This window comes from Dryobates pubescens, chromosome 2, assembly GCF_014839835.1.
Source record: "Dryobates pubescens isolate bDryPub1 chromosome 2, bDryPub1.pri, whole genome shotgun sequence".
Classification (NCBI taxonomy): Eukaryota; Metazoa; Chordata; class Aves; order Piciformes; family Picidae; genus Dryobates; species Dryobates pubescens.
The window spans coordinates 27,854,241-27,878,909 of record NC_071613.1 but is presented as its reverse complement, the minus strand read 5'-3'; the positions used below and the strand labels follow the sequence as shown (position 1 = coordinate 27,878,909).

Here is a 24,669-nt window from a genome sequence, read left to right as displayed (position 1 = left end):
AGGACAGGATTCTTAAAAAACCGGCTGGAGCTGAACTAACATCAAAGCATAAGGCTTAATTAGTGTCTAAGGTCATAAGATCCCAGTGGATTTTGAAAGTTACTTGTTATGTATGAAGCCTTTTGCTCTTCTTTGTGATGCATGGGTCTCATCTCTGATCCATTTCAAACATAGACGCTGGTGTACAGAAGGTCACAAGAAGAAGAAAATGTTTATAAAAAATACTAGTTAAGAATATTCTAAGTTAAATATTAGAGGCATCTCCTAACTCTAATGCTATCAGCTGTTACATCTTACTATGCAAAGAGGCATTTGAATCTCACTAGACTTCTCAGCATTATCCACTGTGAATGGATGTTTGCATATAGCAGGAGACAACATTTCTTGAATACCTGAAGGGGGCCTACAGAGAAGCTGGAGAGGGACTTCTTATAAAGGCATATGGTGATCTGACCAAGGGGCAATGTTTTTAAACTAGAGCAGGGCAGATTTAGATTGGACGTTAGAAAGAAGGCCTTTACTATGAGAATGGTGAGACACTAGAGTGTGTTCCCCAAAAGAGTTGTGGATGCCTCATCCCTGAAGGTGCTTAAGGCTGGATGAGGCTTTGAGCAACATGGTGTAGCAGGAGGTGTCCCTGCCTATGGCACGGAAACTAGATGATCGTTAAGGTCCCTTCCAATTCAAGCCATTCTGTGATTTACTGTTTAGCGTAGCAGCCTTTGCTGATTATGGAGTCACTCAGTTTGCATTGCAAGGATTTCTTTGGCCTCTATTGCAGTCAGCTGTGGGAAGGTGGGGATAGCCAGGTACTTGGGACACATTGCTGACCTCATTCCATCAGCTAATACATGTTATTGGAAAGTGTCTTCTTGATAAAACCTTAAATAACAGAGCACCATGACTTGTATAAGACCACACACAGAGTGAAGGACTCAGTGTTTGGTTCTGAACAAAGTTTTCCTTATGACTCTGTACACTTCAGTGTTTCATTTCCAAACATATTTGTGCCTATATGACATTTTATGAATAATAATTATCTGGTAATATCAATTAATAAATTTATAATAGGTAGTTGAAATTTTTTACATGATAATTAAAAAACTTACTGAGCAAAGCAACTTCTCAGGTAACTCTGGAAGAACTTACCCCATAAGACAATTTCTTGTATATCCTGATAAACAGCTTACTTCAGTTGTCAGTGTACTGGAGGTTGCTCTCCATAATTCCCCATTTACCTTTCTGCTATTTTTTTTCCCATGATGGTATTAAGTCCTCTTCTGTGAATTTGCTTGTTAGCACTTTCTCTGTCCATGTCCTGTCAGTGCCTTGACAGTCAGTCTTTCAGTGCTTCATCTCTGAACATGACTTCATCTAATTGCATATTTGAATAAGAACTCAACAAATCATTATGAAGAGACTCTTATTTTTGGAGAGGATGTTTTGGTTCAGCCATTGCTCTATGTATTTTTTGACATGCAGGTGCATGTGGGCAGATATTAAGAGTGATGTCTGGCTGCTACTTTGCTTTTTCTTTAGCTCTATGAATCTGAGCTGCTATTTTCTTCAACAGTAATAAACAGCACATCCCCCCAGCTAAGCAGACAGTCTTGCAAGAATCTGTCAGCCTCAGAAGAAGCATTGATTCCAAATCTTTTACTTCCTGAGGAAATGCTACAAATGCTTCCTTTTCTGGTTTGAACTCTGCTTCAAAATACTTACGTCAGGTTGACTTGAATTCCATTTGGGAGCACATTGGTTTTTTTATCTTGAAAAAGTTCACTGAATTGCCCTTGATTTAAAGCAGTCTCCTGGAGCTGTAGGGAGGTACCTAAGGGCGGTGCTTCCAGGAAGGTGGAACAAGGTTGGGTTTTTTAATGTTTTAAAAATCACAGCTTTAGATGTAGATGCTTAAATCTGCAAGCAGTATTCTGACAAAGCTTGTTTCTCTTTAATCTGACCAATAGTGGTAACCTGACCTAAGCTTAATTTGAAACAAGTACCTAGCAAAGTTTTACCTTAAATTAAGAAAACTTTTCCTTCTCTGCTCCTCACAAACCTTCTCCTGGAGACAAGGCTACATAAAGGCAAGGTTTAATCTAAACCACGTTTAGGGTTAATTGCTTGCACACAATATATAGGTTTAGGCTTTGCTGCGCTGAGAGAAGAGGTTACTTAATGACTAAGCCCATCCATCTCTCTCCCAGACACATACCTGTTCTTTGTCATGCTCTCTGTAGGAGGGAGCGTACAGGGAGAAGTGACACGAAGGTCACTGGACCGTAACTGGTAATGCAACCCGCGAGAAATTCTGCCAGTTGGCCACCAGGTGGCACTAGGGCTGTATTGATGTAATTACTAAATCTCGTTAGGTTCTGGTCTTGGGTTTTAAGGTAAAGTACAATAAACCCCTAGTCCACCCCCTCAAAAGTGTCTGGATAAATGCACCCACCAACACTGGAGATTAGGTGCATCAGACACTATCATCTAGCTAATAAGCCCTTATGTTAACAGTCAAGAACAACATTTGAGTGTGTTCATCTCCCATCACCCCAGATCTTCACTGGCACTTTCTCATAATGCTTTGTTTTAATCTGAGGTTGCAGCTTCAGAACCACCAAGCAGTAGCATTGTTTGAACTAAGTTGCAAGAACAGCCTCATTTATGTAATTTTTGTTCAAATACTTTGCCCAGCCTACATCACCTTCCTTCCTTTGCAGGTGCCTACTCTTTATTGCTTGCTAGGCAGAAATCTTCATGTGCACTGACTGTCCTGTCACCAGAGCAAGCAGAAGACAAGGGAAGGGGTGCAATGTAAGCTCATTCAATAAGAATTCTAACTTAGATTTCTCTTTTTACAATCTAGTTTTCAACAGTCAGATTTCTAGGAAACCTTATTGACATTATCAAGTTTGGTTGAAAAGTTTTATAATCTGTGACTACTTAGGTGGGAAGATAAGCAAGAAAGACAGTACCACATGTTCTTCTTTTCCTTTTTGTCTTTCAAGATAATGGGTGGATGTTTGTTTTAATAGAAATAAGGATTTTCTCTACACACTAACTGAAGGATTAAAGAAGTGTGCTAGAGCTCCCAGAATTGAATAATGCTGTGACATTTGGGGGGGGATCTTTAAAGCTTTTGAATATTTACAAATTTTGAAGTGAAGAAGTGATAACTAAGTTCTTGCACAGCTGAAATTATTCCTGTGTTTGGACAACATGGATTTTCAGGAAAAAGGTTTTCATCCTAGGAACCTGAGAACCAAATGTTTTCCTAAATACAAGATACCTAGTTATACCCTTTCCTCTTAAAATTAACCACCTGTGCTAAAAGCCAACTGCCTTGCTTTTGGCATATGTTCTCACATACATTTTCTCTTGCTACTTCCCTGCCATAAATCCCTCTTCCTCCTGAAGAAAGGACAGCATGGTTTTATGCTGTACTTGGTCACACATGTGGGTATCACACACCATGGGGTCATGCCACATGAAAAATAAGATTATGGTATTTCTAGATGTCTCATTACCATGCATAGTGGTATTTCTGAGTAAAAGAAATAGTTGTCTTTATTTTATATCACCAAGAAAACTGACCCTGTAAGTGACTGGAAGATTGGTGAGTTGAGTCAATGTCCAACATTTAGACTTAGTCAGCTATTGTAAGGACAGGATAAGCAGGAAGAGTTTTCTTCCTGGGCAGAAGGAAAACATCTAAAAATTTCTTTTTGTTACTGAAACATTTTAAGGATGGAAGAAAAAAGGAATTGTATCAAACTAATGCTTCTACAGCAGCAATCCCATGCACTATTATTCTGCACTGAAACATGTAGCTGTTCCTCAAGAAAAGTTAACACTTTTTATTAAAAAAGTTGGAAGTGATGACTTTATGATACTTTTATATTCACATTATTCCTGGATTACTCTAAACCTTATTACCCTAGTAACCTGTTGAAGAAGAGAATGCACTTCTTCCAAACTTAAATTAACCAGCATAAATGAGGAGAGTGACTGCCCTGAAGTAATTCTAAAGCTTAAAAAAACCCAACCAACTAAAAACCCTCCCATACAACCCCTTTCCCCACTTTGCTATAAAAAGATTAGTGCAGAGAGAAACTATTCTGAGGCCTTTTCTGTATTTCAACTGGTGTAGCCAAAAGCCTTACCTCTTTGTGTTAAACTTTTAAGCAGTTTGGTATGAGGAAGTTGTTTTGGAAACATCAAAATTATTTTTATTTCCTCCATGAGCTGTTTCTCAACTGGAAAAAAAAAAGGGGAGGGAAAATATGCAGATCTCTAGAGCAGCTGTACATCTGAACACTGATGTAAATCAGGTATGTTTGACTCAAATCAAAAGAGGGACAAGCTGCTCTGAAAGAACATTACCAAAATAGCATGTTCACACTCACTAGCCCTGAAATTTAACATACCTGGATACTGTGAAAGAGGGTTACAATCTAGTATTTTTGCCATGCAGACTTGTTCCTATCAAATCAAGACTTACTGAGTTGCTCACTGAGTTCTTTTCATGGAAGAAGTGTGAGCTATACAAATTACATAGGTAATGGATTGTTTGGTATTATAATTTATTTGTATACAATCATTGTGTACTCTGCCTGTGGGTACAGTGAGTTGAGTGCTGCATGATCCCTCAGACAAAGCAACCGTCCTATAATATTATGGGACTGTTTGAACTGATGACAATGTGAAGGAAGAAAAGAAAAATACAATGACCTGGCAAATATATTTGGGGTGGGGGATGGGGAAAGACCAAACAGTCACAGCAGTTAACTGCAACAAATACTTGGATGGAGGTGGGAGCCGTCTGGTTAGTCTCTAGCAGCTGGCTGGCTCATCTACTGCATGAGCACCTTCAACAACAGCTTTCACACACTTGGCCATTGTCTGGGATGCTCTACTGATTGAATCTGAAAAACAAAAAATTCAAACATGTCTGTGTTAGAACTGTTCCTTTTCAAAACCATAAACAGGCACAAAGAGATTTAGTACAGGACTGTGTTTAAAAAGGATAAAGAAAATTGCTTAGTTTAAAATACAGACAAATAGTCTGAGCTTTATGTGTATTCCACATCAGTTTACTGAAAAATTTTGTTTCTTCAGAAGACTCAAATCCTGCATATCCTCCTAGTGGAAAGCTTTACATGCCTCATAAGAATCTTGCTGTAAAACCAAGTAGAATGTGTTGTTGATTTCTGAGTGGAAAGGCCATACTGTACATACCTGTCATATAGAAGTCTTTTATTGTGAGCTGAGGTGGAACAAGTGGTTCAGCAAGAAGCTGTTGCTTCACTAACTGGCAGAAAAAAAAAGAAGTCAGGTTTACAATAGGAACTCAATACAAAGCATTTGTTTATTGAATTCTGCACTTAATGCAGGTCAAAAGATACTTGCAGTACTGCATATGAGGAAGACCCATTTTTAAAAAGAGCATCAAGCTATGTAAGAACATTAAATCATGCCTAGATGCTTCAGCTTTGATTACCTTTGACAATTCATTTGCCTGGGTGAAGTAGTTAGCTTCTTCCACATCATCGTATCGAACCAGATTAGGAGATACTTCCTCTAAACGCTTCCGTATTTGATCAAGGTTCTCATAAGGCAAGGTCAACCCAGCCATCTAATTGATGGACAGAAAGAAATGCCATCAAGTCTGGGCATTTAATACCCACTGTTTTAGATGACCAATGCATTAACATACCTAAAGTAAAATCAGGAGAAATCTGCTCCTGAAAACACAGGCAATGATAATAATGTACAAACTCAAGCATCCACAGAATTCTGCTGGACTTCTCATGCCCACAGTTAAGACTTCCCAACGTCAAAATACTACACTGTCCCATTTGCTATACAAAGGAAACCAAGAAGTACTCTTCTCCTTACATACAAATATCATTCTTTTTCCCTAGTCTACCATCAAATGAGATCAAAATTGATGCAATTATCAATGCATCCTGTTCCCATTGATTCGTAAGCGCATATCTGAACTTATCTAATGATACTAGATCTTGTCTTCAGAGTTCATATTGCTTGCTTTCTAAAAAGAAACTGTATCCTCCCACCAGTTTCCTGTACAGCACTTCATGAAGATTTTCTGAATTTGCACACAAAGCTTCACCCCTTATATATTCCAGTAGCATACAGCAGCTACAGTATTAGTGCAATCCTCAAAAAGGAAACAATTTGATTTAACTTAACAGAATTAACAAAGGATCAAATATAAAACATTACTTCTTAGGACTACAGTCAGCTATTTCCCTGAAAATGGAACTCTCTTGTGAAAACACATTTCAATATAAAAGGAATTTAACCTCTGGGTATACTTTTATTAGAAGCAATTTATAACAGTAACAGTACCTCAGAGACAGCTCTAATAATTCTCCAGTCTTCCCTCGCCATCCCAGGTGGTGTTACTGCTACTCTTGTCTGCTGAGCCCTACCTTCAGTATTCACATATGTGGCTGCCTTCTCTGTATATGCTGCTCCTGGGAGAATAACATCAGCCATGGGAGCACCCACATCCCCATGATGTCCTAAATAGATGGAAAGAGGAAACAGCACACAATTTTACAAGATGGAAATAAATCAAAATAAACACTTTGCTAACACAATAAAGAATTCCTGTTTCCCCAGAAAAAAACAAACGTTTCTAAGGTCTGCTTAACCAGTAATATAAAGCCTGTTAGGCTGACTACTCTGAGGTCTCACTTGTCTAATACTTTAGGGAGAATGAATGAACTAGAAGCAGTAGTACATGGCTGTTCAGTTTCTATAGCCACTCAGCTGTGGGTGTACTCCTCAAACAAGGATGCTTAGTGAATTAAGACGGTGTTTTGGTGTAACAGAACAGTTGGGGAATCAATGCCATTTTGTCTGCCAGCTTTGAATCTGTGCTCCAGAAGACCTAACTAGCTTACACTGCTTTACTGCTTATCAACAACAGAAACAGGTTACCATATATGTAAACAGTATCTCAGTTATGTGTTGAATTAAAAGAAAAACAACAACTTTATGGACAAGACTCCTAAGTTGGGTGATGCATCACTTTGATAGAGTAGAGCAGAAAAAAAGACTAGTATTCACTGAAGGGTCAAATATATTTGTAAAAGATGCCAGTGTTTGAGCTTTCTCTCCAGCTATGACACAGCAACATTTCTTAAGTTACAGCTACTGATTACCTTGATAGATGATAAAACAATCCTTTGGCAAATCCTGGCGGGTTATACAACCTGAATCTGCTCCCAAGAGATACAACACTTTGGGAGGATTCTTCCTAATTGTCTCTACTCCTGGTTTGAAGCCCAGATCCAAAGCAGCTACCTGGCTTGCAACCCTGTAAGAATAAATGTATTATGACTTTAAGTTAGTTCAGAATTCCCTCTCTTCCATCAGAACAGACTTAAGTTCTTTTTTGCTTTTTTTACCTAAATATTACAGAGGGAGATTAAAAGGTCTCCAATAGTAACAGAACAAGAAGGAAGCATAGTCAGCTGAAGATTTTGACAGGAGTATTTGACAGAATATCAGGTTGTTTTGCATTTGGACAAACTGATGCCATTTGAAGAAATCTTGCCTATTGAAGATGGAATAGAAAAATAAAGGCAGATGTTCCAACTCAAGGCCTAGTGGCAGGCAGCTCGCTTGTCATCTGTAACAGCAAGGTTTACATTTCATCATGAACTGAACTCAACAGGCCTTTAATTTAGGGTACTCATGAAGAAGATGAAATACCAGCTACTCTGAAGGATCTAAGACTTAAGACCCCATTTTATCCCTTCATTTATTCACACATAAAATACTTGTAAAGAATGAAATATTTTTTTTTGCAGTCTTTTCCATTTTCAAAGGAAGCTTTGCATAATCCTGAATAATCAGGTGCCAGACTTAGAATTATATTTAAAAAAAAAAAAGCCTCTCTACAGATCCTTCACTGTTACTCACATTTGCCTGACATAGTCAGACATGTATATTACAGTAAGTTAAGTTGCTTCTTACACTTAAGGTAGAGAGGATGGTGCACCACAAACATGAAAGTCAGTAATATGAAAGACTGTCAAGCCACATGTAAAAAAGGTATTGTCAGTGTTCTTTAACTCATCAGTGTTTTGGTATTAAATGTTTCAGTTTCAACAGCAGGATTTTGTATTGAAATTTCCTTCAGAGGACTAAGCCCTGCTCTGGCCATACTAGTTTAATGTCTTTGAAGCTGCTTTTGGCAGGACTTTGAGTCTATAAATCCACACGCCATGACATTTGCTGAAATACTTTTTCCTTTACAGAGGTTATCAGTTTGACAGATGGAGCTTTAGAATGAGGAAAGACTGAAGAGAAGCTTGCCTATTAAAAGCAGTAATATCCCAATAAATCAAATAACTTAAGATCAAAACCCCTGAAATTAAAAGATTTGAAGCTCTTCTATTAAATATTCAGTTATGAAACTGCACAGTAAAAGGAATATTATAAGAAACCATATTATTGAAATACACTTGCCATTTTGTTTGGTTTTCTTCCTCTAGACAAAAACCAATCATTTTAGTAAGTAACATGGGTCTGCTGTGCATTCTACCGAGCACTAGGGCAATTTTATTAAGCTCTCTTGTGTTCTGTCCCTCTTAAATTCTACATTTAAAAATAATAGATTAATAAAACCTCATGGAGAAAAGTTTGCTAGGTTATGGAACCCATTTTTATTAAAAAGTTTCTCCTAGTTTGTACCTGTATTTTTTTGTATTCCCTGCAGGTTCTAACTGTGTAAACTGCTTGTGTGTACTCAAAGAAACGTGCACACATTGTAGTAACTTGTGTAAGCCCAGCTTGAGGGAAAGTGGCTCCCAAAAAGAACTAAAGCAAACCTGTGGAGGATGTTCATGACTTTCCAATCAGAACCAACACCGCTCTTAGTCCTGGCATTTTGTGCAATGGTGGAAACGGCAGCATGAATAGCTGCTCCATCACTGCGCTGCAGCGCTGCACTACCCACCACCACCATTGGCTTTTTGGCCTGGTCAAGGACCTGTGCAAGTAAAGAATCAAGAATTTCATTCCATAGCTCTGAAGACAGTTCTTGGTGCAGATAACGTAATAAATCCCATTACAACTACACAAGTCTCCCATGCAAAGCTACATTTCTGAAACGGTCATGGTCACATTTAGAGATAAAGGCAAGAGCAACTGTTACAAGGAGTACACTACCCTGTCAGAACATAGCTGTACCCTTGCAAAACAGTCATTTCAGTTCAGCAGCAGCTGAACAACCTGCTTTATGTAAGGAAATATTTCAGGAGTTTCCTGTGCTGCAAAGTTTTACACTCCTGAATATATTAAACAGTTCACATACTAGGTGCACGCTGATCACTACCTCATTTCTGCATTTGATTAAAAGCAAATAACCCCATATGCAACATGGTACTTCTCTTCAAATCTATCTCTGCAGGGAGCTCATTATTACTCAATAAAGCTGAAATTTTAACAGTCATGCTCTTAAGTTGTGTGTACCTTAGAGAATGCATGTTTCCCAGAAGCAATGTCCTCGAGTATCTGTGGGGACTCTCCTAGATGATCATATGTGTACGTTAAATTTACAGGAGACCCAACAAGGGCCACTTGCAAGTCATTGTGAAGCCAGCTGAAAACAGAGCAAACATTTTATAACACATTTTAGAACACGGTGTTTTACTCAAAGCCACTAATTAAAACTTTATCAGTAACTTAAAATAGGGTGAAAAGTCTTTCAAGGGAATTTAAATGGCATTCATTGTTTTAGTAACATGGAGCATAGGATTATTCTGACTGTTAAACAAGCTTAAGGTTTTTTCACAAGGACTATTCCTCTCTGTACATTCTGGGACCACTGCAGCAACACACCTTACATGGTAAGTTCATAGCTCAGTTCCCTCCTCTCCTCAAACTTCTGCCAACTCAGCAAAAAAAAGGTTTCACAAAATGAGACACTACAAATTTAAGATGTATTTTCCAGAGTTAGGCAAAACCAAACCAAAGAGTATAAACCACCACACAGCTACTATTAAGTTTATTTAGCCTGTTGTAACTCTTAGCTACAAAATTCGTGTTAAGTCATTTGTATGAGGAAAGAATTCTGAATTTGACATCATTCACAGTTTTAGATATCCACTGATTTTTAGATAAACAGAGAAACATGTAGCTAGTTAGGAAAAAAAAACCTTATAGTTTCTCTTGGCACAGACTTATAAAAACACATGAATCATTCATAAGTTTAATTGCATTTTTTACTCTCAAAACATTAAGGCCACTATTGTTTAAAATTATGTATTTTGGAAGATCTCAGCATTATGAAGGTCAGGCCTTCTATAAATCTCATTTGTCTCCTGCTGACATATCTTGAAGTTGCATTAGTTATGTTCATTACTTGTCAAAGAAAAATGTTAAAATTGAATGACTACTTGTAACAAAGGAATAAATGTCTGACTATATGAACTTATGTGAAATGTCCAAGTAAGAATGAACAAAACACTACGGGGAGAAGACACACACTTTTTCTACACATATATCACCAGTCCCTTTACTAAAATGTGAACCAAATCCAGTGAGTCCATCTAGATGAAAGCTCACAACTTACTGCCTGAAGCTCCATTTGAGAGCCTCTGTATCAAATCCAGATGGATTCACATGTTTATTCATTACCAACAACTACAAACCTCTTTCGAATTCTAGCATTAAAAAGCGGTGCCTCAAAGCGTGGATTGGTGCCAACCAGAAGCAGGACATCTGCCTCCTCCACTCCAGCAATCTTGGTATTAAGCAGGTAGTTAGAGCGTAAATCTGTGCTGTATCAAAAAGATACAAGAAAGCAAGCAGATGGGAATTCATTATAGGGAAGGAATGAATATATGGTAAATATTTTTTCATCTCAGGAAGAGGAAGAAGTCATTTCTCAATCTGAATTACTAACCCAGTAAAATATTAATGGGATTACAATGTAGATATTTCCTACATTCACTGTTATTGTCAGCCTTCACAAACTTCATCTGCTGTTGCACAGTTTACAAGATCGTAATTCTACTGTAGTTGTCACAAAACAAATAGCAACAGACAAAATTACCCAATGTACAACAGTTCAACCGGCTTTCAGTAGCCTACTGTTAAACCGCAGCAGCCTCAACATGTAGTGAAGTGTGCAACCTTTGCTGTAATAGAGACTATCCATAAATGCTCTCTGTAAATCAATACTGCAAATTCAAACAAAGCCTGCTAATGCTTCAGCAACTGCTATCCTTGGCCATTTCAGACTCTGACAATGAGGTGATTTGCAGACTGGAAAGTTGATTAACGTACTGATTACATACTAATTTTGTTTGAACTCTTACCCAGCCCCAGCAGTAGGGAAGACCTCTTCAGTGCAGAGCGTATCACAATTTACTCTATTCAATAAGTCTTTCAGAGCTATTAGCGCTTCTGCGTCCACCAGTCCTCCTACAATTGCTGCTACTTCTTTACCTTCAACAGCCTGTAGCTGTAGAGAGAAAGTATAAAAACATGAGCTAAAGAAACCATTGCAATGAATTCCCATTTGGCCCAAGTAAACGTTTGTTACATTAGGCTGTGCCAAAGCTAGAAATGTAATCACTGGTCTGATAACAGTGTCTGCCTTCTGCAAGGCAGCAACTCTAGGCCCTTCAGAATTCATGGATAGCTCTCTCTATTCTATGCATTTCTCTCTCATTTGAGTTATTGCTCAGATATGTCTAATTCCCACTTGGTGGGGTGAGGAGAGGACTGGTGAATGCTTTCACTTTAATGAAGCTACAGTGCAGGCAGAATACAAACTTCCATAAAACGAGCTCAGGTAGTAAATTCAACTCAAAGTTATTATCCAAGAGGCAGTAGCTTTTGTTACAAACCCCGCTACTGTAGCATGGACAAAAACTTCTGTGAGGAAAGTTCAATTGCAGTTATTTCAATTCTACTTCATCCCACAAAAATTTTATCAACATCCAGTGCAGTGATGCAGCACTTCATTTAAGCAGCAGTCACCACACAGCAAAAGTATTGAGGTGAGCACAGTTTAAATGTAAGTAATACAGAATAAACAAAAGTGGTGATAGCATAGTTTAAATAAATTTAGAACTTCTTCAGATAGATCAAAATTGCTTCCTCCTAAATTTCTGAAGGAACAGTTTAGTTTCCTATTTAAATTAAGGTAATTTCTCTACCAATGCCCATATGAAATCACAATAGGGCAAAGTTCTTCAGACAGTCTAATCCATGAAACCAGAAATAATACTCAAAAAAATAAATTTAAGTAGAAATACAGTGGATTTGAAGTCAAATACTCCCTTCCAACCTTAAAATAAAAAGCCCTTTTCTATGTAACCATTTTCATATTAACCATTATAGCATGTCCAGCTTTAGAAATTAATTTTATGCTACATATATTGAAAATTGTTCTTACCACACCAGCAACACGAGTTAATACATCCTCCCATGAGGCATAAACAAATAGTCCTTTCTCATTTTTGATCATGGGCTGAGTAAGCCTCTGGCGCTTCAGACCATCATAAGCAAACCTAAGCAAACACCACTAATATTATTGAAGATCAGAGACAATGATAATTCGGTATACTAAATAGTTTCCAAGATTGAGTTTTCTAACACCTTGAATGAACACAGAAGAGAAACACAAGAAATATTTCCCCTGAAATTTGAACTTTTCCTTCTCAAAAAAAAAAAAAAAAAAAAAAAAAAAAAAAAAAAAAAAGCAAAAAAATGTGATACAAATAAAAATAGTTACTGGGGGGGGGAGAAAAGCTACAAACAGAAATTAGAAAACTCAGAAACTTCACTTATAGTTTTAAAAACATGTTTTACCAATTATTCTTCACTGTAATTTCACAATATTAGCAGTGGGATGCAGAAGTCAGTGCTACAGTGCACATTTTTTGTTCTGCAAAGTGTGCTTCTAATGCATGCATAAACACAGATACCGCTACAAACACCTCTCACACACCTAGTTTTGTCAGAAATCCATTCCTCGTTGATATCTTCATGCAGCCTTGGCAAAATTCTCATCACTTCTCCAGTTCTTGTGCTCACTACAATGTTGCTTCCAAGTGCATCAAGAACATCAACTGACTCTACCTTCCTGTTTAAAACAAATAACCCATTTGCAGTTTCCTATATACAAGCAGCAACTGACTGCATAACAAACGATGTTTAGCTTCACATAATATGTTGTAAGAGTTTAGTTTGACAAGGTATTTTAAACAATATTCCAACTATTACTGAGTTAATGAATTTGAATTTTTCTTCATACTAATTTTTTTACTGAGCAATCAACGCAATCTACAAGATTTAGGGCAAAAATCAGGGCACAATCTACAAACCATAACATTCTTCCTTTTCTTGAATGAGTTGAGTCAATAACAGAATTGGTGTTAGATTCAGTCTATGGAAAACTATACAACAAAACCACAGAGAATACAAACCCTTGGTATCACAGATGAACGTATTCTAAGATAAAGTGTATGGCAGAAACGGAGCTGCATCTGCAGTATGAGACAAGATACATACCTTGTCTCCCATGGACGCGCAGTAAAGGCATATGGCTTTGAGGTAAGAGCACCAACTGGGCAGATGTCAATAATATTTCCTGATAACTCAGACATGAACATCTTTTCAACATAAGTACCAACTTGCATATCATTTCCTCTGCCGGTCGTTCCCAAGTCATCTACCCCTGCAACCTCACTAGCAAACCTGGTTGATGTGAAAAAGAATGAAAAACAAATCTGGAATATACACCACCACCACAGCACAGTTTTAACCCTTCTCATTTTCCTAAGATAAAACATTAACCTTACACTTGAAATACACCATTAAGAAAAAAATAATTTAGATATGTCAGTCAGTGCCAACACATGCAGGACTGTACATCTGCAGAATTTTCATTCAAGCAGGGCTACAAAAATTAGTTGGAGTTAAATCAAAAGACAGAGCTGCTTAGTGCTCATTCAGTTTCACAGTCTGAGTCCAAGGTTAGACCTGACTAACAAATTCTTTCTAGAACTAAGCAGGTACCTTATGGTTTTTTCATCTGGCTCAGATTAGCTGGTATTGAATCTCAAGACTACAGGACAGCATAAATACAGCTACCAGAGGCTGTCAAGAATAAATAAATAAATCTTGCAACCACAGCTGAGGAAGTCACTTACTGTTTTAAAAATCTGTTCTGCCACTAACACCATGGGACCAATTCTGCCCTATAGAATTCAGATTTCATTTTCATGTTTTGACTCTCCCTGTCTGTATTTCCTGCATGACAGCTGTCTGATAGCTCTGGGAAACCTGCTGTCAGTCCCCAGCAGAAATAAATTTCTTAATTACAGCTAGAAAAGAAGTTTAGAAGTGTATGACAGTGGCACCTGATACAAATATGCCTGTCTGGTACACTCTCCAGTAAAAAAGCAAGGGTGTTACCTGATACATCGAGTGCACTGGATACACCGAGTCATGATTGTCTTGACTAACGGGCCAATGTTCTTGTCCTCCACTGCACGTTTTCCCTCTCTAAATCTACTCCTATCACTGCCAAACATCATTGATTGATCCTAGAACAGACAACAGAAAACAAATATATTCAGGCTGTTGGAAAGCAGAGCCTTATCTAAGAAAAGAGTACTAATATGTAAGTCTACACAACTTAATTGGATATTGTACCTGTAGGTCACATTCTCCACCCTGATCACAGATAGGACAGTCCAATGGGTGATTTGCCAGCAGGAACTCCATTACACCCTCTCTATTGGGTTCAGGAATTAAAGTGAACATCAACGTGGTATCATTTAACAGACAGTATAAGTAATCAGCTATACAAAGCTAAAAGAAAGGTACCTTGCTTTCCTGGACTTCTCAGAATTTGTCAGTATGTTCCAGCCCTTCATAACTGGCATGGCACAAGCAGCAACTGGCTGCAATCATCATAAAAAAGCAAGCACAAACATAACGTATTTCTTCTCAATATAGGCACAAACCCAAATCTTCCCCTCCCTCCAAATTCTGTTATTAATTTAACATGTAGAAATAAAAAAGTCTCTGCAAGGAAAAAAAAATAGAAAATCTAACCAATAACAGTAACTAGAAACCATATTTATAAATATCTGCTACAAAAAAGGTTAAATTAGCTGCAAATTTTAAAGCTGAAAAATTTAGTTTCAGATTCTGTTTCAAGTAGTAGCAAGAAGAAAGTTTTAATAGATACAAGACAAATCAAAAAGATTCAGCAGAGGTCTGTAGAACTTCTAGAACTGAAGCTCAGAGAGTGCATCATTTACAAGCCACGTATTTGGACAAAAGCTGTGTAAAGAGTTTTGGTATAAAATTCTTCACAAGGTTACTGAAAGATTTAACAAAAACTCCTGCTTGAAAGTGAATCCCCTCCTACTTTACAGTCACACTGTGAAATAGATCATAGCCCAAAGTTTCCAGGGACGCAAAGCTCAAGCTGTGGAATTCAAGTTGAGGTGAGCTAGAGTTTTATAGGTGAATATAAATGTGTAATTCAAGACTGAACACCAAAAGAATGCCTCAGCTATGTGCCCATATTTCTTAATAGTGCTGCAGACAGCGATCAGTCCTGAAGTCAACTACTATCTTACAACAGAAATCAATAATGCACTGATATAAACTAAGTAAATACAATGTCTACTTCACTAGAACAAACCTGCAGGCACTAATCCTACAGCTGCATTCATAAGGTATCTGTTTGTGCAGTATCAGTGGAAAATGTGCTGTTGAAGCCTAAATTACACAACATAAAAACCTATCTGACTGAAAATGCACAGCTATCAAATGCTCAATGTCCAGCAGCGAGTAATCTGTAAGAATCTGAGAACTGACTTTGATCCAGAGGCAATTGCTGTGGTCCAGTGGGGAAAAGAGAAAAAAACTGCTCTGAGCCACTAAGTGAAAACAATTTGTGTACCAATGATAGTATGAGTACTTGCAAGATTTAAAGTAGGCTTTAAGTGCAGCAGAGAATCACAATTCCTGTGAAACACACAGAATACCTTTGGAGCTTTCTCTATTTCCACAAGACACATCCTACAGTTTCCAGCAACAGAGAGACGATCATGGTAACAAAAACGAGGAATCTGAACTCCAGCCTTTTCACAAGCCTAGAAGGAATAAGAAACGAAAGGAAAAATTTACCTTAGACCCCTACTGAGAGTATTCTAATTCCTAAATATCCAAAGAATGAGAGATATATTTTTAAAATAAACAGCATGTACTTTCACATTCTAACTCATTATACCACATCCCCACTTAATGACTTCTTAAAAAAAAGATTAGAAAAGAGATCTACTTGGGCTGGGAGATCCAGATTACATTTCTTCCCACACCAAGAACAAAGGCAGCAAAGGACCAGCACTCTGAATCATAAGAACTAATAACCACAAGGAGGCAATCCCTCATTTACCTGAGACACCACTTTAGTAAGATACAAAGTTAAAAGGTTCTGAAAGACTACCAGGTCACACACAGTTCAGAGCTAGAAATTCAACCAGAAGTTATCCAAGTGTGTTATTGCATCACATTAATTTTTGCAGCTGAGGTTCGTGTTGCATGCATCTTTCAGCCATGGCAGATGCTTCTTTTCCAGTGAGTCCTCAAAAGAATTTCTGGCACATGAAATCACATCACAGTGAGGGAAAACACCCTTTAGAGAATTGCAAGAAACAACATGAAGGCTTTTGGGTTGTTTGCTATATAGAACAGAAGATGCTGACAAGAAATGAGTCAGTCCAAATAAAATTCAGCATGCCAGCCCTCACACCTGAAGTACTGTGGTTCCTGGGTTCACCAACACAGGATGGCCATCTACAAACACCTCTATTTGGTTGCTGGCTTCTGTTGCTGTTGTACGTCCTAAGAGACACAGAGAAAGAAAGGAAAAGTTTTCAGTTACAGCTAAATACAAACCATCAGATCCCATGCTCCTTATCCAGTTCTAGAAACAGTGCAACATAGAACTCAAGAACTGCAAAGTACACATACACACCCTTCAATAAGTCAAAACACACCTGAATTTTATCACTATCAATACACACATGCATAAACTAGAGACCCTTACCACACACTTTGGAGGACTGGGCAACCCCAGCTAAGGTCCTGCGGACAGCAGGTAGGCGAAGCATGGTCCTTTGGCAAGAAAGAAAACAGCACTAAGTTTTCATCAGTTCAAATATTTGCTGATAAGTTTTTTAAGAGGCAGAGTAAAAGTTTCTACAGCAGTTACAAAAAAGTGTGTCGAGCTATGCTGCTTTCCTAAATTGCAAGACAAAGATAATTTCATGTAACTACCTATTCTTTTTATATATATGTCACCTTACATTATCATAAAATCATAGAATAACAGGTTGGAAGGGACCTCAAGGATCACCTGGTTCATCCTTCTTGGGAAAAGACGCTGAACGTCATGATGATGAACAGCAGGCGGCCCAGCTCCAGCCACTAACTCTGCAGGAGCTGCCAGAAGTAGGAAGGCCGCACAGCCATCGAGAACAGGCGGCAGCTTCACTGCAATAGGATCGTGTTTACAAACAGGGCTAAAGCAGAGCAAAAACAGGAGCTCCGCCGCTGCCCCCGCGAGGGGCGGCTGCGGGCAGGAACCAAGCAGGCCGTCCACCTGCAGCGGGCCAAGGCGCGGGGCCCCGCCCGTTCTCCCCAGTTCCGCACCCTTAGGGTCGGAGCCGGGGCCTTGCCAGACAGCACAACTCGGCGCCAAGCCCCGCGTCCCTGTCCCTGCCGGCGGAGCTACCAGGCGGATCCCGGGGCGCTCCGCCACAGCGTCGGAGCCGAGGGCACAGCCCGCGGCAGCGCCACCCGGCGCGGGGGTCACCTTGGAGGCGCCTCCCCCACATCCCTCCGATCCCGGACTACCAAGACACTGCCGCCGGCCCTGCCGCGGCCGCCACCGTTACCTGGCGCGAGACGGGCGGTGGAGGTACCACAACCTTCCGCACCGCTGCACAGGATACCGTCCGCCTTGGCCTCTATGGCGGCAGCCTCGGGCTTTTCCGTCAGCCCCAGAGACTCTTTCGGCAATCTCCGGAGGCAGCAGCCTCAGCGACGCCTGTCGCTTTCTGACGTATGAGTTCGGTAACCTTCGGAACTAAGCGCTTCGGGTATTTCCGTCAGATTATCGGCGACTGATAGCACTCGGCAATTTCCGCTGTTCTCCTGCCACCTTTGCGGCCACCGTCAAACACGTCACCATGAGCAATTTCCGTCTTCCTCCGCTCTTTCTTCTCTCAAATCCGAATATTAGGGGGGGGAGGGGACGAAGTACAAGGAATGTTACGGTACCCTTTTACACTGTAAAGCTTCCTGCGCTTTATCGGTAACTTCATATTTATAACTCTGAGCTTTCCCCACTCTTCTAATATCCAGTCCTCTGCGCGGCTTGCGCTAAACCCTAGCAAACCTGGGGAACTACTTTGCAGGTTTTTGCGGATGGATACGAGGGCGTTCACGTCAGCGAGGAAACCCGAAGACTATATAAGGGGAACGCAGAAGCGGCCGGGTCTCTTTGCGCGGCGTTTGGGCCAGGCGTGGGGCCCGTAGCGTCTGTGTCGCGCTGCTGCCGTCATGGGCTTCGGGGACCTTAAGTCCGCCGCTGGCCTCCGGGTCCTCAATGATTTCCTGGCGGACAAGAGCTATATCGAGGGGTGAGACGCGGCTAGGGGAGTACTGCTGCCCGGGAGAGACGAGCCTGGCCAGGCCGCGGTGTGGCCCGCTGGCCTGGCGAGACCCAGCGCGGGGCGGGAGCCGTGCTGGCGCGGGGGGGCTTGAGGGACGCGTGTGCTAAGGTCCCCAGCAGCTGCTGCCACAGAGCCGCTGCAGGCGGCGCAGCGCGGAGCTGGCCGAGTTCCTGGGCCACCACAGCGTGCCCGCGGCGCCCAGCCTGGCGGCCTTCGCGCACTTAACGTGGCGCTTGCTGTTAGGCCTTGCAGCAGCCCGGCGGGCACATTGAGTTGCTGCTGTGGCAGCAGCACTTGTTCCTTCGTGCACCGAGGAAGGGGGTTAACTTCGGATTGTTCTCCGCAGGTACGTCCCTTCTCAGGCTGATATAGCAGTCTTTGAAGCAATCGCTGCCCCACCTCCTGCAGACTTGTATCATGCTCTTCGGTGGTACAATCATATTAAGTCGTACGAAAAGCAAAAGGCAAGGTATGGTTAAACCGCGAAGCTGGAATATTGTGTACAAGCTGGCCTATGAAGCACTACATTTGTTCCTTCGAGTTTGAACCACCACTGTTTTTCACTGATGCCATGTTGCTTTTTGTGCTGTTGGAACACGAGGAGTTGTAGAAGCAGAGCCTCTACTGTCAGTACGTTAAGCTTTTCACTTAGAGTTTAAGCAACTTGATTCTGCATTTTGTCAGTTGCTAACATTTCTGCTAAAGTTTATAGGAAAAGCTTGATTTTTTTGTTCCAGCTTTTGCATTCATAATGCTGAAAGCCAGTAATTAACCCAATAAAGGCATCACGAAGGTGGATTAGAAATTATTACAGGAGTCTTTAAAGATAACTACACTATGTAGATGTTAAATAAGGAAAATTACTGGTTTAGGTTTTTAGTCATGGAAGATAAAATCTATGGTTTGCAGTGCAGAAGCACATACGAAGGTGAGGAAATATGAAAGAACTTTATCTTTTTTCTTTTTTAGTGATATTAGTGTTCATGAAAGGTGCTGTATTGACATCCATGGAGACTGCAGGCCTCTCTAAAAAGGTACAGCATAGGAGCATAGGTGGTGTCTACGCTGCCACCTCTATGTGCCTCAGTCCTATTTGGAAGGAACTCTTGCAAAGTTGGGTGGCTCAGTCACCAGTCTGTTTCCAAAACTCTTAAAATGCTAAATGGGACTGAGATGATAAAGCTGCTACACAAAGTCCACTCTGTGGAAACTACAGAAAACAGTTCCTGAAAACTGAAGATAGTTTTGTGACACTTATAACAGCAGTACACGGTAGCAATAGAGCTACAGGGTTGTTCTAAGATTGCAGAACTGCATGAGCTGTAGGAGAATTAACTCAGGGAATTCTGGCCTCTGTGTGCTGTTGAAAGCTAGCTTTTCAGAGTAAGGCATTCACTGACACTTAAAAGTCACAGGATCAGTTATGTTGCAACAACCTGTTTCCTATCATTGTTTTTAAATGAAAATATTTTTAGGGAAGCATGAACAAGAAGTTGATGACTCTTCCTGCACATAATGTAATGCAGATACATGATTTCAAGAAAGATTTTTCTAGCCATATACTCAGGTGGATCAGTAGTGTTGGGCAGGATCATGTCAGCTTAGGTGAACAATCTTGGAATGTGGGATTTGCTCTAGTCTCAACTAGTATGTCAGGAACATTGGGGATTGTCTTTGGGGAGGTTCTGTTTTCAAGTAGTGGGAATTAGATATTTTTTTTTGTTTGTTTGTTCAGCACAGCAGTTTTACTTTGAGTGCACTTGTAGAGTCATTGAAAATTGCCAGTATTTATATTGACATTTGAGTAGGTCCCTAAAATCTGCTGTTTTGTTTCAGCTTGCCAGGAGTAAAGAAGGCTTTGGCAAAATATGGCCCCGCTGATGTTGAGGACACAACAGATGCAGCCACAGATAGCAAAAATGATGATGACATTGATCTTTTTGGATCTGATGATGAGGAGGTACTTGTGACTTTTTTGTATTATAGTTGGGTGGGTTTTTTATAAATACCCAGCTATACAAATTTTTGCCTTAATAGGTATCAATTACTTAAGTTTATGACCTTGATACCAGATCCTGCTTTGAACTCTCAAATTCAGCTGTCTTTGTAAAGCAGAAAAGCTTGACATGTAAAAACTCGGAGATAGAAAGGCACGTGTTGCAATGAATTGTCTTGTTTAATTTTGACTGGTTACATGATGAATGAAACAAAAAATCACCATCTTTCGGCTGATGGTTGTGATGATTTGTTTTTGCCTGAGCAGACACCAGTCAGTTTGGTAATGCTTTAAAGATGTGGAGATTTGGTGCTTTTCTGTAACTTCAGATTTCTCTCTTAGGAAAGTGAAGAAGCAAAGAAGCTGAGGGAAGAACGCCTGGCCCAATATGAATCAAAGAAGTCCAAAAGTATGTCTACCAAGAGCTTGTCTTTTACGCTTGAGTTAATTTTCATGCATTTGAACAGGATATCTAGAAATTCTAATTCACTGCCATTGATACAATGAGACATGAGTAATTGGCTTCGTTTGAATTCCCTCTGAGCTTAGCCTTTCCCATAGCAGATGGGAACCTTAACAAAATTTTTGCGGCTGAGTTTTCCATATAAATGAAGATAACCCCAAGGTTTTTGTTGAAGCTTTAGAGAAAAGGCTGCACTTTTCAAGTCCCTCCACAGGTACTGGTCTGGAACTGTTCAGAACTGTAACAGTTGCAGTATTCCCCCTGTGGAAAAATAAACTGTTACACAGCATTAAGCTCCTACTCAGATCCTCTGACAAGGACTTCCTATGTAACAAACAATTCTGTCTTAGTGTTTCCTTTATGAGACTCTTTCACAATAACATCTATCTGCATCTTGAATATTGGGTACATGCATAGCTTATACTTAATGCAGTGCATGTAGGTAGAAGGGGCCTGTCACAGCTATGTGAGGAAATTCATGAGGTTTTGAATATTTCTAGCTTTTAATGGTGGTTTTCTTTCTGCAGAACCAGCTGTTATTGCCAAGTCATCAATCTTGCTTGATGTAAAGCCTTGGGATGATGAGACAGACATGGCCAAGCTGGAGGAATGCGTTCGAAGCATTCAAGCAGATGGCTTGGTCTGGGGATCTTGTAAGTAGAGCATTTGAAAGCAGGGAAGAAGGAGGTAATACAGTCTCTTAAGATAGTGTATAAACAGGCAGACTTGCAGTCAATGTTTGCTGATCTGTGAAAATGTTGGTAGATAAAACAGGTGCAGAAACTGCAACACTATGGGACTTCAGTATCTTGACATACTCGGAAAGGTGTAGTGGTGCAGCAGCCAGGTGAAGATTCAAGTACAGGTCTTAGAACTTGGGCTCTGCTGTCCTGCATGGTCCCTAAGCATTTCCTGATGCAGTAAACAAACACCCATATGCACACAGCAATGGGTTGGGGGAGGGACCACACACAAAAAACAACCCATACCTTTTGACCACCTTGTAATGAATGCTCTGATGTTGATTAAGCAGTCTGTGATGTGGAACATACTACATTTGTTCATAAAACCAAACTGCAGATTGACTTCAGTCAGTTCAGTCTTAGATCTGTGTTTTGAAGAGATTCTACCAATCAAGCAGTACTAAATGCTTTGCTTTTTGCCTTTTGTTGTTTTTGTTTTTTTTTTTCTCCAGCCAAGTTAGTACCAGTTGGCTATGGTATCAAAAAGCTTCAGATCCAGTGTGTTGTTGAAGATGATAAAGTTGGAACAGACATGCTGGAAGAGAGAATAACAGCTTTTGAAGATTATGTACAATCAATGGATGTAGCTGCTTTCAATAAGATTTAAGTCCTGATACATCTAGAATAAATGTAATTGCAAAAATTGGGCTGTGTCTGTGGGCAATTTAAACCCAGGGTTTATTCTGACTCAAAAATGTGAAACTTGGTTGATGGGTAAAGTAGAAGCTAAACCTGAATGTCAGGCTTGCTCTAACATCCCACCATAGTATCCAAGAGCACAAGCAAAGGAAATAGAAGGCTGATCTGAAATGTTTGCTCCATTTATTGGGTAAGTTGCTACTCTGGAAATTTCTGTAATCCCTCTGGAAGGGAGGCATGGTTTTAAGGGAAAGGCATACAGAGATCTCAGGCAAACTACAAGTTAAGGGTGGTGACTGCACAAATACAGTATGGCTTTTGTCAAAAGCTAAAACTTTGCTTCATCGAGGGAGTGGAGATAAAGGTAAGTGCAGTGCACTGGAGGTGACAGGATAGTGAAACAGTTTTTACTGGACCCAAGTCTACCATGGTACTCTCATCTCGTGTACTTGGAGTGATTTTTCTGTGACATATGAAAACATTTGCAATGAAATTACTTCAAACTTGGCTTTTCTGGGGGCTCTTGCTTAGTACACTAAAAAATGGTGTCGATAAAAACTTACGCTTTTTTTATTCGAAAGTGCTTGTGGGTCCTGTACCTTTACTAGCCTGGGGGCAGGTGTTACAAAAGGTGCTATGAAGACAGAGGCGACCAGGGGGCAGCAGGCACCTTCCACACGGGCTCTAAGGCACTGACTGAGCATTGGCTAATGCAGAGACTGCAGGCTTCAGCTACTGCAAGTAGCACAATTAACACCAGTTTGAGCAGTTTTGTGGCTCCAGTTTCATTTCTAGCTTGAGATATTTTTGTAAGGATTGAAGAACCTATCATAAATTGTTCTCCAAAAATCTATCTATAGGACTGATAGAAATACAAAAACTGTTAAAAGTTGTGAAGCTTTTGGGCAAACGTTTTTAGGACTTCTGTTCAACTGAGAGAATTGTGACCATGAAATGGAAGCCTTTTTTGTGCCGTGTTGGTCACTGGAACTAATGTGTAGTCCTGAAGCCTCGCAGCAGCAGCTAAAACAATTTCTGTCACAGAGCATGTGTGCAGTTATCTGGCACAGCAGATTCTGCTTCTTTTTGTTCAAAGGAGTGCCAATTTCAGATTATGTAAGAGCTTTTGTTTCATAATTTTTCTCAAGGAAAAAAAACCAAAACACTTGCCTGACAGAAGTTTAAAACATGATTAAAGAATTCAAAGTAATTTTATAGGTTTCATTCTTCCATAAACTTTTAAAGGACTAGATGCATCCTGTGTGTAATAAATGCACAATACCCTTTCTGTGGCAGTTTTCTAGCTGTGACTTCTGCTAAATCACAGGTTAGTTTTAGTGATCTTGTGCATTAAAATGCATCAGGAAAAAATGAAATACAAAAATGTATTTTTTTATTATCTTTGGCTGTCGCTATTTCTGACTTCTTATTGAATGTGTTTCTTGCCTTTAAACTTCCTGATGTAGAAATTAAGGCTCCAAGTGGATTAAATGGTGTAATAGACTGATTTATAGACTTGTAACTTGGCTAACAGTGCTGTGAGCCATCCATCTGACCTGACAAACTGGATTTCTGTGTTTAATTTATGCTAAGCATGCATGTACAAACCTGAGTGGCTGGGATTTCTTCTGTGTTGTTTTTTTGGGTTTTTTTCCCCACTTAAAAGGAAACTTGCTGCACAGAAACAGAACTATGGAGAGTAGTCTACCCAGTTAAAAAATGGATGGGTATGGGAGCAGAAGTCCACAGAATCCACTTTGCTGGGAGTGTCTGGGTATCTGCTGGCATATTGCTGTATTGTCTGAAAAACCCAAGATGTTAGTATTAATGACACTCTTCCATCACAAGGCTACCCCATAAGTGAAAGAGCAGCAGAGCTGTTCTGTAAATAGGTGATAGGTAGGAAAGGGATTCAAGGGAAGTGTAGGTTACAAACTGATCTACATTGCTACCTCCAGAAGTGCAAACTGTTCAGGAAGTAAATAAGAGAAATAAAGTGTCAATAGCTACTCTTGAGTTGGTGGCTGATCATGGAACTGTTTACCATGAAGTGTTTAGTTTGGGTTGATTTTTGGT

At 39.9% G+C, this 24,669-nt stretch overlaps 3 protein-coding genes and 2 non-coding genes across 6 annotated transcripts in view; 3 read left to right on the top strand and 2 right to left on the bottom strand.

The window, feature by feature from the left end:
- Positions 1 to 24,669, bottom strand: part of KLF7 (KLF transcription factor 7) — a 412,385-nt gene that overhangs the window by 69,752 nt on the left and 317,964 nt on the right. The window lies entirely within an intron of this gene.
- Positions 4,781 to 18,207, bottom strand: NDUFS1 (NADH:ubiquinone oxidoreductase core subunit S1). Its single transcript, XM_054173320.1, has 19 exons — positions 17,973 to 18,207; positions 17,123 to 17,190; positions 16,826 to 16,917; positions 16,059 to 16,166; positions 14,884 to 14,960; positions 14,710 to 14,791; positions 14,470 to 14,600; positions 13,564 to 13,749; positions 13,001 to 13,135; positions 12,446 to 12,560; positions 11,361 to 11,506; positions 10,692 to 10,820; positions 9,511 to 9,640; positions 8,868 to 9,028; positions 7,194 to 7,348; positions 6,373 to 6,548; positions 5,501 to 5,635; positions 5,239 to 5,311; positions 4,781 to 4,925 (listed from the first exon to the last, which is right to left on the bottom strand). Exons 2-19 carry the CDS (start codon positions 17,184 to 17,186, stop codon positions 4,834 to 4,836), a joined length of 2,187 nt encoding a protein of 728 aa, XP_054029295.1. The 5' UTR covers positions 17,187 to 17,190; positions 17,973 to 18,207; the 3' UTR covers positions 4,781 to 4,833.
- EEF1B2 (eukaryotic translation elongation factor 1 beta 2) lies at positions 18,557 to 22,598 on the top strand. The gene is made up of 6 exons (XM_009899055.2): positions 18,557 to 18,719; positions 19,099 to 19,221; positions 20,589 to 20,712; positions 21,091 to 21,157; positions 21,739 to 21,864; positions 22,407 to 22,598. Exons 1-6 carry the CDS (start codon positions 18,640 to 18,642, stop codon positions 22,559 to 22,561), a joined length of 675 nt encoding a protein of 224 aa, XP_009897357.1. The 5' UTR covers positions 18,557 to 18,639; the 3' UTR covers positions 22,562 to 22,598.
- LOC128899367 (small nucleolar RNA SNORD51) lies at positions 20,939 to 21,015 on the top strand. Its single transcript, XR_008463069.1, has one exon. It is a non-coding gene; the product is annotated as a small nucleolar RNA SNORD51 (small nucleolar RNA).
- On the top strand, positions 21,418 to 21,552 carry LOC128899371 (small nucleolar RNA SNORA41). The gene has a single exon (XR_008463073.1). It is a non-coding gene; the product is annotated as a small nucleolar RNA SNORA41 (small nucleolar RNA).